The sequence below is a fragment of the Chamaea fasciata genome, unplaced genomic scaffold, assembly GCF_029207755.1.
Source record: "Chamaea fasciata isolate MVZ Bird 193981 ecotype frontalis unplaced genomic scaffold, bChaFas1.0.hap1 SCAF_2, whole genome shotgun sequence".
Lineage (NCBI taxonomy): Eukaryota > Metazoa > Chordata > Aves > Passeriformes > Sylviidae > Chamaea > Chamaea fasciata.
This window is the reverse complement of record NW_027094087.1, coordinates 95,981,926-95,995,804: the sequence shown is the minus strand read 5'-3', so window position 1 is coordinate 95,995,804 and position 13,879 is coordinate 95,981,926. Positions and strand designations below refer to the sequence as shown.

General features: G+C 37.6%; 1 protein-coding gene across 3 annotated transcripts in view; it reads right to left on the bottom strand.

The window, feature by feature from the left end:
* The window catches only part of TBL1X (transducin beta like 1 X-linked), a 191,870-nt gene that overhangs the window by 5,678 nt on the left and 172,313 nt on the right, over positions 1-13,879 (bottom strand). For all 3 annotated transcript variants that reach the window (XM_066176796.1, XM_066176797.1, XM_066176798.1), the window contains 7 exons: positions 11,209-11,272; positions 11,011-11,108; positions 9,432-9,492; positions 4,900-5,021; positions 3,425-3,499; positions 1,940-2,067; positions 622-787 (listed from right to left, as the gene is read on the bottom strand). In XM_066176796.1, coding sequence (XP_066032893.1) covers positions 622-787; positions 1,940-2,067; positions 3,425-3,499; positions 4,900-5,021; positions 9,432-9,492; positions 11,011-11,108; positions 11,209-11,272 — 714 coding nt within the window. The remainder of the gene's footprint in view (positions 1-621; positions 788-1,939; positions 2,068-3,424; positions 3,500-4,899; positions 5,022-9,431; positions 9,493-11,010; positions 11,109-11,208; positions 11,273-13,879) is intronic.

Sequence of the window (13,879 nt, the reverse complement as noted above, 5' to 3'; positions counted from 1 at the left end):
GAAACTGGTCTTTGTAATGAAGAGCAACAGGCTCCTTTAGAAACTCCTCCAGTTGGACTCTCAAGGCATCTGTTTTCGTCAACTCTGTAACAGGAAAGGCCTGGGGAGTTAGGTTGATGTGTTCTTCTCTAAAGTTTGTTGCTAATTCAGGTGGTGAGGCACCGGTATCCAGAATTACATCTGTGGAACTATGATGTCCCACTTTTCTCCAGAACATCACCAGTACCCTACTTGTACATCTTTGTATCTGTATCTCCTCTTCACAAAACCTGAGCCAGAAGCATCAGATTCACAGCAGAACTAATTTTGTAACTAAATAAAAGTATCCCTTATTTCTGATCTAGACCTTTGTTTCAGAAAGCTGATGACCCAAAACAAGGTGCCTATTTTCATGCATGCTGTTCGTTTTAGCATACAAAGCGGACCGAGCAGAACTGTTCTGGGCAGTCACCTCACTGCACCTGAGTGACTCAAGTGCCATGGATCTGTGCCAGCCAATACAATCGGGTTCACCCTGGCAGGCAGGTCATGCATGACCTAGGTACACACATTTTTCATTTAAACTTTTGCTATTAATGTGTCATCTAAACCAGATGTGCTTCATGTGAGGCAGAACAGTACCTGAGTATTCCATATATGGACACATTTGTCGAAGGACCCACTGGCTAGGTATTTTCCATCAGGACTAAAAGCTACACTGTAGACAGGCTCTTGATGCTTTGTTAACGTATGGATGCAGACTCCTCGGTCAACGTCCCACAGCCGAACCGTGGAATCGAACGAAGCACTGCAAGAAGCATTCAAACACGAGAATGTAATAATTTGTGTGTTAATCAATTTGCACTGTGATACTGAAAATGTTAAAAGAGAATACTATAGCTTTTTTTTTTTGTTAGGCTGAGCAAAACATAATGTTTCAAACAGAAAAGCTAAAATGTACCACAGCCTGTATGTTTTTTATCTTAAGAACTACAGCTATAGAACTGAAATTCCTGTATGAGGACCCTTAGGGCCTATCCAGGCGTGCCATATGTTGCCCTAAGAAGGCCAAGCTCCCCAGTTTTGAGATTCCACCTACTGTTATTCAGGAAGGTCAAATATATATTGTCATTAATAGGATAAATAGGTCCAGAGAGATCTTACTCCTAATGGATTCACCCCGTTTAGCGAATAAGCATTTTATAATTCTCTAGAACTGTGGCTTTTTTCACTTTGTTTCAGTGATGCTTTTTGCTACATTTCATTTAAATCCCAAACTGTGGGCTTGGAGAAAGGTGAAGGAAATAGTCAGCATTAAAAATAATGTTAAAAGAATAACTCCAAGAAAGTGAAGTTCTTCCATGTCCACTCCCAGACTAAGGAGTAAAAAAACCCATTTTTGACACAACTTCTCCCCACACAGCACATGCCATGAGCTGATCTGATAAACCCACAGTACTACCATCAACTGGCACTCAAGAAGAAAATGTATTTCCTAAGCTCAAAGAATTTTGCACAGATTTTCAAGTGGAATTTCAAAGACTATCTCAGCTTTTCTCTATTAGCTAAGAAGGCCACCAAAATTTTCTCTAACCACAGAGGTGAGCAGCATGACCCCTGTAAGAAACCATTCCAGCTGCCTGAATCTTGAGAGCACCTGCCTCAAGATTTTCACTCCTAACAACCCCATGCTGGATGTCAAAGTGCAATGCCAAATTTACAACCATTTTATCAAGGCAGCTGAAAAGTTAAACAATGACTCAATTTTCTTTCTTTGTTCCCTTTTTTTTTTTCAAATATGAATCTTTTCCCTTTGTATCTATCCCCCTGAGGTACATACACAGATACTTCTAAGTGGAATTGTCTGCAGGAAGACTGATGGCAAAGTGACAGTAGGGTTACATGTCAGAAAGATGATCCCTCTTCTTGGCAGGCAAGAAAAAAGAGGTGTCTTTTTTACCTTGCTAACATGATGTTGGAGTTTGGGTTGCTGGTGCCTGGTCCTGTAGGGCTCCATTTGATAGTGTAAATCTCTTTGCTGTGAGCCTGAAGATCATGTACACAGGTATCTTGCTTCATACTCCATATCTGAGTCAGAGAAATAATGAAGGGGGAAAATGGCAACATTATTAATCTCTTCTCAGCTGAATTATTTCCATTCTATGTTATTTTTACCATTTGTTTATTTGAGATCTCAACTCACCTGAATACACATAAATACAATTTATTAGTGCAGCAATTTGGCACATACTTTAAAATAACTCCAATAGGGGAAGCAGTTACACATTTAATAGTATTTATTCAATAGATAAGAACTAAAGAATTGCTGTACTTCCAAGAGCATGTAACTATTTTCACACAGGAGTTTTAACTATTTGAATAAGTTTAACCTGAATTTTATTTACACACTGCAACAGCAGTCATTTTAAAGAACGAGAAGAAAATTGCAACAACTGCTTAGAACACAGCAATTTTCTCTTATGCTAATAAAATTTTCCATTTCCTCTTGAACTCCATTTGTCTCCCTCATGTTTTTAACAGCACAGAAGATAGAAGACAGTCAGCTGCTTCTGCAGTGTTACATGGCCAAATACTTCAGTGTAAGGTGAAGAATATGCTCAATAGAGATGACAGGTAATTTTGTACCTCTTTTCTTTCAGCTAACTGAGAGAGTAAGATGAAGGAATTCACAGCAGGGAAAATAACTCAAATTTAGTCAGTCAGTTTCACAGAGATACCAAAAATGTAGTAATGATTTAACTCAGTTGTTGTAAGTCTGCACCATAAGAATGATGTTCTCTTATGCTGAATTCCCCATCACTGTACCTGAGACTGCTTTTGGAAATGCTACACAAAGCTCAGCCATGTTTTACGGCCGACATGTTCCAAGAAGTTATAGGAAAAGCTTGTGAATTCCAAAAGTAGAGCAGAAAAAAGTTGGAGAGGACTGATTTACACAGGAAAAGGAAGAAGAAGAATTGCCTTAACTTGCAGCATTTGCCATCTCCGTCACTGAAGTGTTTTTATAAACAAGTGAGGCCAGGGATAGCAAACCACTAACTCTTGTGCCAAATTCAGTGGTCAAGAATTTGAACTGGTAACAACAATACTGAACCATGGTGGTTTTTAAAACACAGCATGCAACTGGGCACCAAAAAGATGGGCTACCACTGGATCAGCAGAGCAAGAACAGTTATGCAATACTGCTTTGTGGCCAAGTGACAGGCAAGGTGCTCCCTTTTGCCCCTGTTTGGTGTAAATTTCCAGCTCTGTCACTAGCCTGCAATAACACACTTGGAATCCAGAATGATGAAAACCTCAAAATGGAAACTACTGTTCATGCAGAGTTTGAAGTGATACAGTACGATCATTCTGGAGAAGACTGAAAAAGAGACATAATTTTTTGTCCTTGGTTTTTGAAGAACAGGAATGGAAATTGTTTTACCTTTAATGTCATGTCATCAGAGCAAGATGCTAGTAGCATGCCAGATGGGTCCCATTTGATTGCATTCACCTCGTTCTGAAACCAAGAGTGATTTTATTAAGCAAATATTCCAGTTACTGCATCATACCAGGCACTCAGCAGAGGGCACTCAAGGTTTATGCATAGAACAAGTTCACCCACAAATTACAGTGCAAATTATTTGTGCTTTTAGGGGTGAAGAAAAGCAGTGCTGCCTCCCCAACACACTATTTTAGTGGCATTTTGGAGTGGAACCATCCTGTGCTTGTGAACCATACACATAAACAATCTTCTGATGTGTGTTCTGGCACAGAATTGCTTCTATCCCTTTGTCATATCCTAGGATTTAAAAGAACCCAGACAGATTGATGATACAGCATTAGCTTCTTTTTAAAACATTCTTTCATTAACGTTCTGTAGACCTGGTGATACAAGTTTTCAACAGAAAATACTGATACTGGTGGGGTGTGAAGTTTTGTGGACTTGATAATTCATCATATTGTAGCTCTACAACAATGGTGGTCTCTCAAAAGAGAAGTTTATGTGTAAATGAATTCCACAATGGATAATTAAACAGTTTAGGATGCTTTCTCTATCAGTCTTTCTAGCACTCTGTAATTAACTAAGCCCAGTGTATCCCCTTAGTAATGAGCAAGTTTACCATGCTCTTCCACGGCTATAGGTAGAGAAAAAAAGCATTTTATATAAAGGGAAGCCTGTTTTCTTAAAAATATAAATTGATCCAGGGCCTCAAAACAATCCTGGAAAATATTTAAATTTTGCTTTATATGTTTTACATGTTTCAGTAGTAATTAAAAGTAAGTATAGATATATTTGAAGTGAAAACCTGGATCATGTATAAAATGGTGCATTTTATATAATCATAACAAGCACCAGTCTATTGTTAGAAATGTACAACCTGTCATGAAACATCAGTTTAACCACAGACTCCAAATGCATAGTTCTGGAAGCTACCATCTAAATTATGGGTCAGTAAATGATTGCAGTTTTTATCACAAATGAAACCTAGAAAAAGTAACCTTTGACAGTCATTAAATACCACCAAGAAAAGAGTGGGGAAATTGATTCCAAACATGAACAATGGCTGGAGGTAAACTGTTCTCTCCTTATGCATAGGTCTCATTTAGTAAAGGAAAATAAGCCAGCGGAAAACAGAATCTTATTGATGAATGTGCCTTTAGTCTGCAGCTCATACTACACGAAAACACTCTCACTGTTTAAGCTGGAGTTGTTGCCTCCTATGGTCATTTAGAACATTTTGTCCCTTCTCACAGGCAGTGAATCACTCATTCCTAAGAAATATGCTTTTGGGGAAACAGTGGGATGTTTTGACAACACCTTTGTTGCCAGAACACACCCTGCAAACACATCATCTGCCATCATTGTAACATGTTGCTGTGACTTTATCACCAACATTTTGGACTTCTTCAACTTACTGTGTGTCCTTGAAAGGTTTTAACAGGACGATCACAGCCAAGTCTGCATACATGGATGCACATGTCAGTACTGCAGGAGGCAAAAGTAGTGTTGTTCTGCCAGTCTACATCCAGAGCAGGAGCTGTGAATACAAACAACAGAAGGAATATCAGGGATCACGACAAAGAAACAGCTGCCCTAAGTAATTTTCCTCCCATCACCTATCTGGATGAAACAGTCTACAGTCTAGTTCCTGGTCTGTCACCTGCTGCCTGTTATAGGGCTGACAGGGACTGTCTGAAGGGAACAAATTATTTTTTCTATTCCAGTGGATAATCTGGATACTTTGCACGGCATCTGCTTATGAGAATCTTTTGGGTTAAGTTACGTAAGAGGGGGCAAAACACTACCTCCACCCTCTCTGCTCCCAGCTACATGTACCATGGGTTATGTCTAGCATTCATTGCTCTGTAATCCAGTTCAGTGAAGAAACTGAAAGAAAACTAACCCCAAGAAAGCACGGATAATTTCATCTGGGTTAGACAAGCATGTTCCTGTGAATGCAAGACACAACACATGGGAAGGTGGAAGAGCAAGTGGCTGTGTCCCTTTGCACTAGAGCTTTGTGCAACCTTTGATACAAACCTATCATTCTGTGCAGGCACACGGATTAATAATACTAAAATTCAGTTTACTTTGCTTGGGGACTGGTTTTAGGCAGGTATATTGATCAACCTTATCTGAAATGAGAGGAAGAGTTTCTGTAGAGGGTGTGGCATCAATGAGGACTGAACTAACAAAACTCTGTGCACAGAGAGCAAATGAGCATGGAAGTAGTGCCTGTGTGCAACACATCCACACACACACACAGACATTTTACAAAAAGAATGGGAAAAAATTCCCAAACAACTCTTCCAGCATGTCATTGCAGAGTGCAAGCAGGAGCTGGAGGGAGCTCCTGACAAACAGCTTGCTTATGTTTCTATGACTGCTGCTTGGGCTTTTTCCCTCAGGATAGAGTTTAGCTGCCCTCCAGAGGATGACATAAGACTTGCTGAAATATACAAATCTTCATCCTCAGCACACTCTTGTGAGAAGCAATTGTGCTAGAATGAGACCAGCATATAGGAAACAAAGCTGAATCTCTTCCTGGCAAAGATAACAATGCAAATTTATCATTAAAATGAAACCAAGAAATTCCTTACTCAAACGTGTTTAGGAAAATACTTTAGTAATACAGAGCTGAAAAGATATCTGTTCTGACAAGTCTGTTACATTTAACTATGTTTTTCTTATTATAATTTTTATTAACTGCAAAACAAAATAGATCCATATCTGATACCTTCTGAATCATCAGGTAGCTCTCTAAATGAGAATGAAGGGCTGGCATTGCCTCACAGACAAGGGTTTTTTTCAGTATTAATGAAAAAGCTCAATAATTCTGTATGACAGGTAAGGAATTACTACCTTGCAGAAACATAAAGGAAATTAATGAGAGGAAGGCAGCCTACTTTTGAATTTTCAAATTAACATGAAAGAGGATAAGGAAACAATAAAAGATCTTTCTTTAACTGCCTGTTTGTCTTTCTTTTTGTGCTACAAACTTTGTATTTCAAATCAAACAAAAAAATCATCATTAATAGCAATATGCCTTCAGGGCTAATATCTACTATGATATGTATGAGTCAAAACCTAATTTTCAAAGAGCTCTTGGCACCTGAAGCTATAGATTTACATTGCAGCATAATTTGAATCATAAAGTGCTGATAATTAATACTGATTCATTTACTGGTGTACTCAATCATATGCTTACTGGATAAGTAACAACATAAAAGGTTTGAAAAGATCAACCAAACATGATTCTTGATGCAAATAATCAAATTGCTGAAGTATTTTCAAAACCACAGGATACTAGCCAATTGCATAAAAACAATTAGAATATCATAATATAACATAATAAAAGCAGCAACCAATCCTTAAAAAATGCAGCTAAAATAAAGACCAAAACCAAAAGTGTTACAATAATTATCCAGTAATTTAGGCTTTTTCAGAACAAATTTAAGTGTGATTCAGAGCACTTAGATCACAGAATCATGGAATGGGTTAGGTTGGAAGGGACCCTATAGAACACCTAGTTCGAGCCCCCCCGCTGTGGACAGGGACACCTTTTACTAGACCAGATTACTCAGAGATCCACCCAACCTGGGCTCTCTGGGCAGCCGGGTCCAGTGCCTCACCATCCTCACAGAAGAATTTCTTCCTGATATCTAATCTAAACCTTCTGTCTTTCAGTTTGAATCCATTTAACTCTTGTCCTGTCACTACACAACTAAATGTTTACAACTGGGTCATACAAATATCCCTTTTGGTGTCAATTACACAACTTGCTCCTGCAGGCATAGACATCAGCCTGTATCTATCAGTGGATGTCAAAATTGGATTATTTAGGTCCTTTTTAAAGAAATTAGTTTTGTGAATATGTATTTTGATCAAATGCCCTGTGATGATTCATAGTTTTGCAAAAAATAATGAAACCCTAGAAGCTACTTATTTGCATAGTTACATATTTTGACCAAAAACCCCTTAAAAATTACATGGGAACACCAATGACATGGAGGCCTTCAACACCCAGACAAAGGACTTTTCCTTATGTATTTTAAGATGACAGTTTTGTTCATGCGGTGTAAAATAAACCAGTTATTGTAAAGAAGCAGAGAATAAAAAAAGCCTTATGTTATTCCCAGGCCAACTACCTCCAGACTTCAAAGAAGTATGTGTTAAAGGAAGTGTACTCTGCCTAGGCTAGACTTCTAATTGTTAAAATGCCACCTTTAATCCTAGTGTAGACAAGGTTTTCAGATTCCAGATATGAAAAAGGAATTTGCTGTTGGTTTGTCCTGGTGATGCAAAGAGGACAAGGTGAGGTCTTTGTGGCTTTAGACTCGTGAGAACAAAGTGAGTAGAGAGTCTGGCTGATTTTAAGAAGGTTTTGTAAGGATACATGCTTTCTCCTATCAAAAAATTTTCTTGACAGCATTTTCTTAATAACTGCTTTACTTCCCTATGAAAACATATATGAAATAGTGAAAAAAAATTAAAATATTAGCTTCTCCACATCTACACTTCAGTTGTGTCTCATGTTCCAAAGACAAATAGCATATGCAGTAAGACTTTTTAAAGAAATCTTTCAATACACATGGACATACTGCACCAGTAGATATAGTTGAGTTTTCAACTTGCTAAAAAGAGGATGGGGTGATTTGTCCTTGATGCACATCACTGCTAAGACAACTTACATGTCAGTGAACATCATTCTGAAGGGGCAACCAAGTTCTGAATCCACAGCTGTTTAGATTACTAGTTAGGGATCAGAGGATTAAGAGCCTCATTAACAAATCACTCTATTTGCGCAGTTTGCTGTTATGGAACAGTTATGGTAGATAAATAAATGCCACAGTGAGGAGATTTGTGAGCAGACACCAACTCCTCTAATGCAGCAGCTGCATTAATAAATGAGGAGACGAGTGACAAAAATGCAGAGTATGGAATTGCTGTGTCCATACTTTTTGTCTACTGTTGAATAACCATTTAGATTGCCACTGCATATTATTCACATCAGTGTAAATGTGAGAATAAGAACAGTTTGACTTGAAAAACGTGCAAAACAATGTTTTAAAATTAGTATCGAAATATGTTTTTAAACACCATTAAAAATCCTTGTGAAAGCTTGTTGTATTTAAAAATGGATCAATTACAGCCAACTAGGAAGACGGAACACCTCTAGCATCAGAACCCAGAATGTTCTCATGGTTTTAAACACAGCTTTACTATACCCCTTAAAATTCTTCACTATGACAATGTGGTCACTTCTGATCATGAATTCAGCCATCATCTCACAAGTCTGGTCTCAGGTGAATTTCAGATTATGTCGATGACAGTTATTCAAGATTATTTAATATCTGTGACATCTCCTGTCTTCTTGAAACAGATCTACAATAACCATCCAAGTAGTGTTTTGGTGCAGCAAGGTTTTGAAACTCAAGGCTGACAATTAATTTCCAATAATGAGAGAACGTAAATATTGACGAACTTCAAGTTAAAATTACAAGCTAAGAAATTCTGAGGATCTTTGTGAGTGCAAAAGTGAATGCAAGGTGCATGAGAGATCTGCCTGCTTCTGCCTCAAATCGGCTTCATTGAAACAGGAGCAGAGAGAACGGAAAAGATCCCAGACACCTCCACTGAAAGTTCTCTTCATGAATGACCACCTGGTACTATTCAAGCACACAGGTAACAACATGACTGCTCAGTTAGGTAGACATGGCTAGTGTACGAACCCTCTCCCAAAATCAGTTTGACTTTCAAAGCTGATTCCCACAGAACTGTGTCTTTCTGAAATGAGAATAATAAACCCACAAGCCATGACACTCAGGATAGCTAAAGCACAGAAAGACTTGATTGAAACTTTTCTCTGGCAGATATGGAAAAAGTACATTGACAGAATTGAAACTGCATTTCATTTTCCTAACAAGAAAAGTAATGCAAAAAGTACCTGAATGGAAAGGAAATTGCTGTTTAGCTTCTCCCGTATGAGCATCCCAAATTATTGTGGTCTGCATCCAAAGAAAGGGTGGGAAAAAAGATTAATAACTGTTCAGCTCAGAGAAAAAAAAAAACCCACCAAAATGCACCCGCACTAAGTAGCAATTCTAAATGATGAACTGATAAAATTATTGACTACAGAGAGACTTGTGTGCTAAACAGTGGGAAAATCAGAAATCACTTCCAGGTATTACCGAATAATAATCTAAGTGTAGATAAAGAAGTATCATGCCTACAGAAGAAGCAATGTAACTATGAAGAATGGGCATACTCTCTCTGAATAGAGCTAGAAGACAACACTATACATTTTTAATAAGCATATTGAAAAATGTTTCAGTTATGATCTTTAAAGAACACATTTTCCCTTTTCAAAAGATGCAAGTGGAATTCTACTCTGAAATGATGCTGAACCCCAATTTTAACAATTAAACCAACAAGTGAAATGTTTTTCTTTCAGCAGAGTACACTACAGTTCTTGCCACTGAGGTGGGACAGACTCAAGTGTAATTGGCTTATTACAGGTTTAATCCATACCCCCAGAACACGTGAGCGTGTCCCCTGTAGAGCTCAATAACACTTTCTGAGTGAGCTGTCAATTTATTGGAAGTATATCCTTCCAGAAAATAAATTAATGATGCATCATCTTCCTGATAACGGATCACCTAAAGAAATGCTGCTTTTATTGAGAATGTAGGTTTGCCTGGGTAATGGAATTACCATTGAGAGACCAGTGTAGCCGAATATAAGCCAGTATTAAAGGGAATAACACTAAGTTTCCATTTTCACAAGGATATGAAATTATAGGGGTTCACTGAGTTTACGAATGTACAAACCTCAGCTAGATTCCCTCTGCCAGCTGCTGGAGAGAAGCACTGTCAGTGCATCTCACTGGAACACAGGCCATGCAGCCTATCCCTTGGAAGTGCCATTTTTCTTTCTAAATTTTATAAAGGAAGCCGAAGATGACACATGCATCCAATTTTTAGACACTGAAAATTAGGCAAGATGAATGCTGTATACTTTCCAGTTTCAGTTTTAATGGATCATCAGTCATCTGTTCATTTTAATCTCTAATGTGCACTCAGCTGTAACTACTATGTTTTGCTTGATTTTCAGTTGAGAACCATATATTTTTTGTGTATTTCCAGAGGAAGCCATATTTGTTTTATTCAAATAAAAGTGTTTCAACAAATAGATAAGCTAAAAGGTGTGGTATCCTTAAGATCTTCCTGTAAATATTTAGCTGATAAAACTACAAATATACGTATCGGAAGCTGTTCCTTCCTTAACAGAGACACATTTAAAATGCAATTTTACACAATTTTTTTTTTCAAGTTAAGTATTTTCCATGAAAATAGTATACATTTATGCAGCCTCAAAAATGCAATCAACATGCACTAAAATCTATTAAAGAAATGTGAACTCTCCAGGATGCCTGGAGAAGAAGAAGATAATCTTAAGGAACTTAGCAGCACAAGCTCATTCATTAGCATACTTATATGTTAGAATAATGTATTTTTAAAACTCACTTTATCAACACCAGCACTTAAAATATAATTCCCCTTTTTGTTCCATTTCAGGGCAAATATTGGACCTTTATGTTGACCTAAGGTGCTTGCAAGGTTACCTGGAATAAAGAACAGGTTATTATTACAATTTCTTTACAAACTGGTCAAATTACAGGTCATGGCTCTTTGATGCTTAAGAACAATAAATGTTTGACTTACCATCTTCTGTCCATATTCTTGCAAAACCATCATATGAGCCTGTAGCCAATAGTGTTCCATCACTCTGTTGGAATATATATAAATGGCAAAAGTGGATATGAGATAAAATCTGTTTCAACCAACCTTTTTCTTTCTTTTTTAAGGTTTGCTAATTGTGATTTATAGGAATTCTGAGTCCACTTATTGAGACAGATTATGATTTGAACTAAAGGTTATTACTTCAGACAGCACTGAAGAAAAAAAATCCTCTAGCATACAGTGATATACTGGGCTATACCATCAGATATGAGCCACTTACTCAAAAAGATTAGAAAAAGAAAACAAGATATAACAAGTTCTATGGACTTCTTCCAGTTAATAGATCCTACTTCTTAGACATAAAGGACATTTAAAACACCAACAGATGACCTAAAGCCAAACTAAATCCCAGTTCAGTGAAACTCAGGCACCTCTACTTGAAAGAAGGCCCCAAGCCACTCAGGGTCAACACCTCAAATGTTATCTACCAAGGAATTGCTTTCTACTTGTCTGAACACAAGACTCCCACATGTGCTCAAGGGCACAGTGCCATGATGGACAGCCTGAGAAATGTTGGATTCATGGGTCCCAATTAGGAGGAAAAAAGCCCACGAATCTAATCAGCAAGTTACATGTATTCTGGTAGGAACCCTTCATAGAAGGATATGTCCTGTGCAGCCAGCGATGCTGGTATTATTGGGTTAGAATGAGAATTATTAAAACAGAATTTGACTCTGCTGTCTGGTGAGATGGACACTGTTGGAGCAGGGTATTTAGTCTTTCAACATTTCAGAACCTAGATGAAGAGATCCATCTCCAGACATGCAGAAGTTAGGAGATAGTTTAAGAGTGCCATCTAGTCTCCCTCCCTAACTAACTGCATCATGTAACTACAACTTTGAAGTGCAGTTCATGAACTCATTTGCTTTAGATTATGCCCAACCCAATATGAAGACACGTGTTTCTGTTTCTGCTGACTTAAGATGAGTTTAGAGGACTAGCTTAGATGTAAAACTTACAGGAGATGAATCCTACTCATGGTATCAAAGGGCACGATCTGAAAATGACCTCCAGAAATAACCTTTCTTATAACTTTTATGTGATGTAAGTCACATAAATCAGAGATGCACTAATTCAATGCCAGCAGTGTGAATATTTCACAGGGAAATATGATTAATATTGTGGTTCTAAATAAACAATAAAGGCAGATGGCATTTCTAGCTTGAAAAATAGAAAATTAGGAAAAGGCATGAAATAATCCTCTAAAACATATGTCCACTCCAATCCTCCAAAAACATTGACTCAGAGCAGTTGTAGATTTAACTCAAATATATAATAATGTAAGGGGGAAAATAACATAACCTAAGTGAAGCTCACTGTGATGTACACTTCTCTGGACCAGTGGTGAGAAGAAAGGTGACAAAGGACAGACAGAGAAAAAGAAAAGCTCAGGAATTTAGATGTATAGTTTATCCAGATTTGCTGGTGGTAATTCACATTCTTTGGGAAACTCTAAGTCAGAAGCACTTGAAGTATTTGAATTAGGAACATTTCCCTATCTTAAGTATTAGCACAATGCAAGTGAAGTACCAATGAAGTCTGGAAAGTAGGGAATTACTACAGGAAATACTAGAGGATGCTCTATGTTTTGGACAAATTTTCTCCTAACTGTTCTCCACTCATTACATTCTTTCTTCTTGCAATTTTTCTTTTCTTACACCTCGATTAATTTTTTTTCACAACTGTTTTTCTTCACTCTAATATCCACAGGAAACAAGTAATGAACATAAGCTTGAGTTTTATTTGCTTCCTTGACCTACCTCTACTTTCTGTACTATTCACCAACTTCTTCAATTGTGCAAATATAAAATACACAGAGGAAAGGTGACTCGTGCAGTGGCTTTATCTTTTACCTTGTGAAGCACCTAGCTCACCTGAAGGGCAATACTGCAGTGAAGATTAATCAAAACTTGGTCTCTGGCCAGCAGCTGAGACTGTACATAACTGCTGAAAATCCTTTCTGGTACTTAATTAATCTGTTTTCCTATGAAAACAAGACTAATGTGATCACTCTGGCTGTACTAATATCAGCAAAACAGACAGAATGAAAATTATCTCTAAGTAATTAAGGTTCCTGCAGGGTCTTCTAAGTTCTTTTGGCATGAAGCAGCCTTAGAGCTGCCCAAAGACACTGCCCAGACACTTCGGATTCTCAAGAACACCTGTCCTCTCTGCTCATTTCAGTATTCTCTGTGCAGAAGCACATTATCTAAGATAGGAGGTTTTTCAGGATGAAAGTGAAAAAGGGATCAGGCAGGACAGTTTCATCCAGAAGGTTGATAGGTAAGGACAAAATAACTACACATGCTCCTATCAAGACAAAGAAAATAATGTGAACACATTTTGCTGTGCACAGCATAATTCAAATGAGAGGATCTGGAGGAAAAGCTTCACTGGTGCTTTTATCTCTTTATATGCCAAAATAAAGTAACTATGAGATGCAAATATATTATTAATGACACTTCAGTATTACATAGATTGCTTGTTTAATCTTTGTTCTTAAAGCTAGCTGAGTTTATTTTTACCCATGCATCTAAAATAGAGATATAAATATATCATTGTTAAGCTTGAAGATGGCAACAGTCCTGGAAAA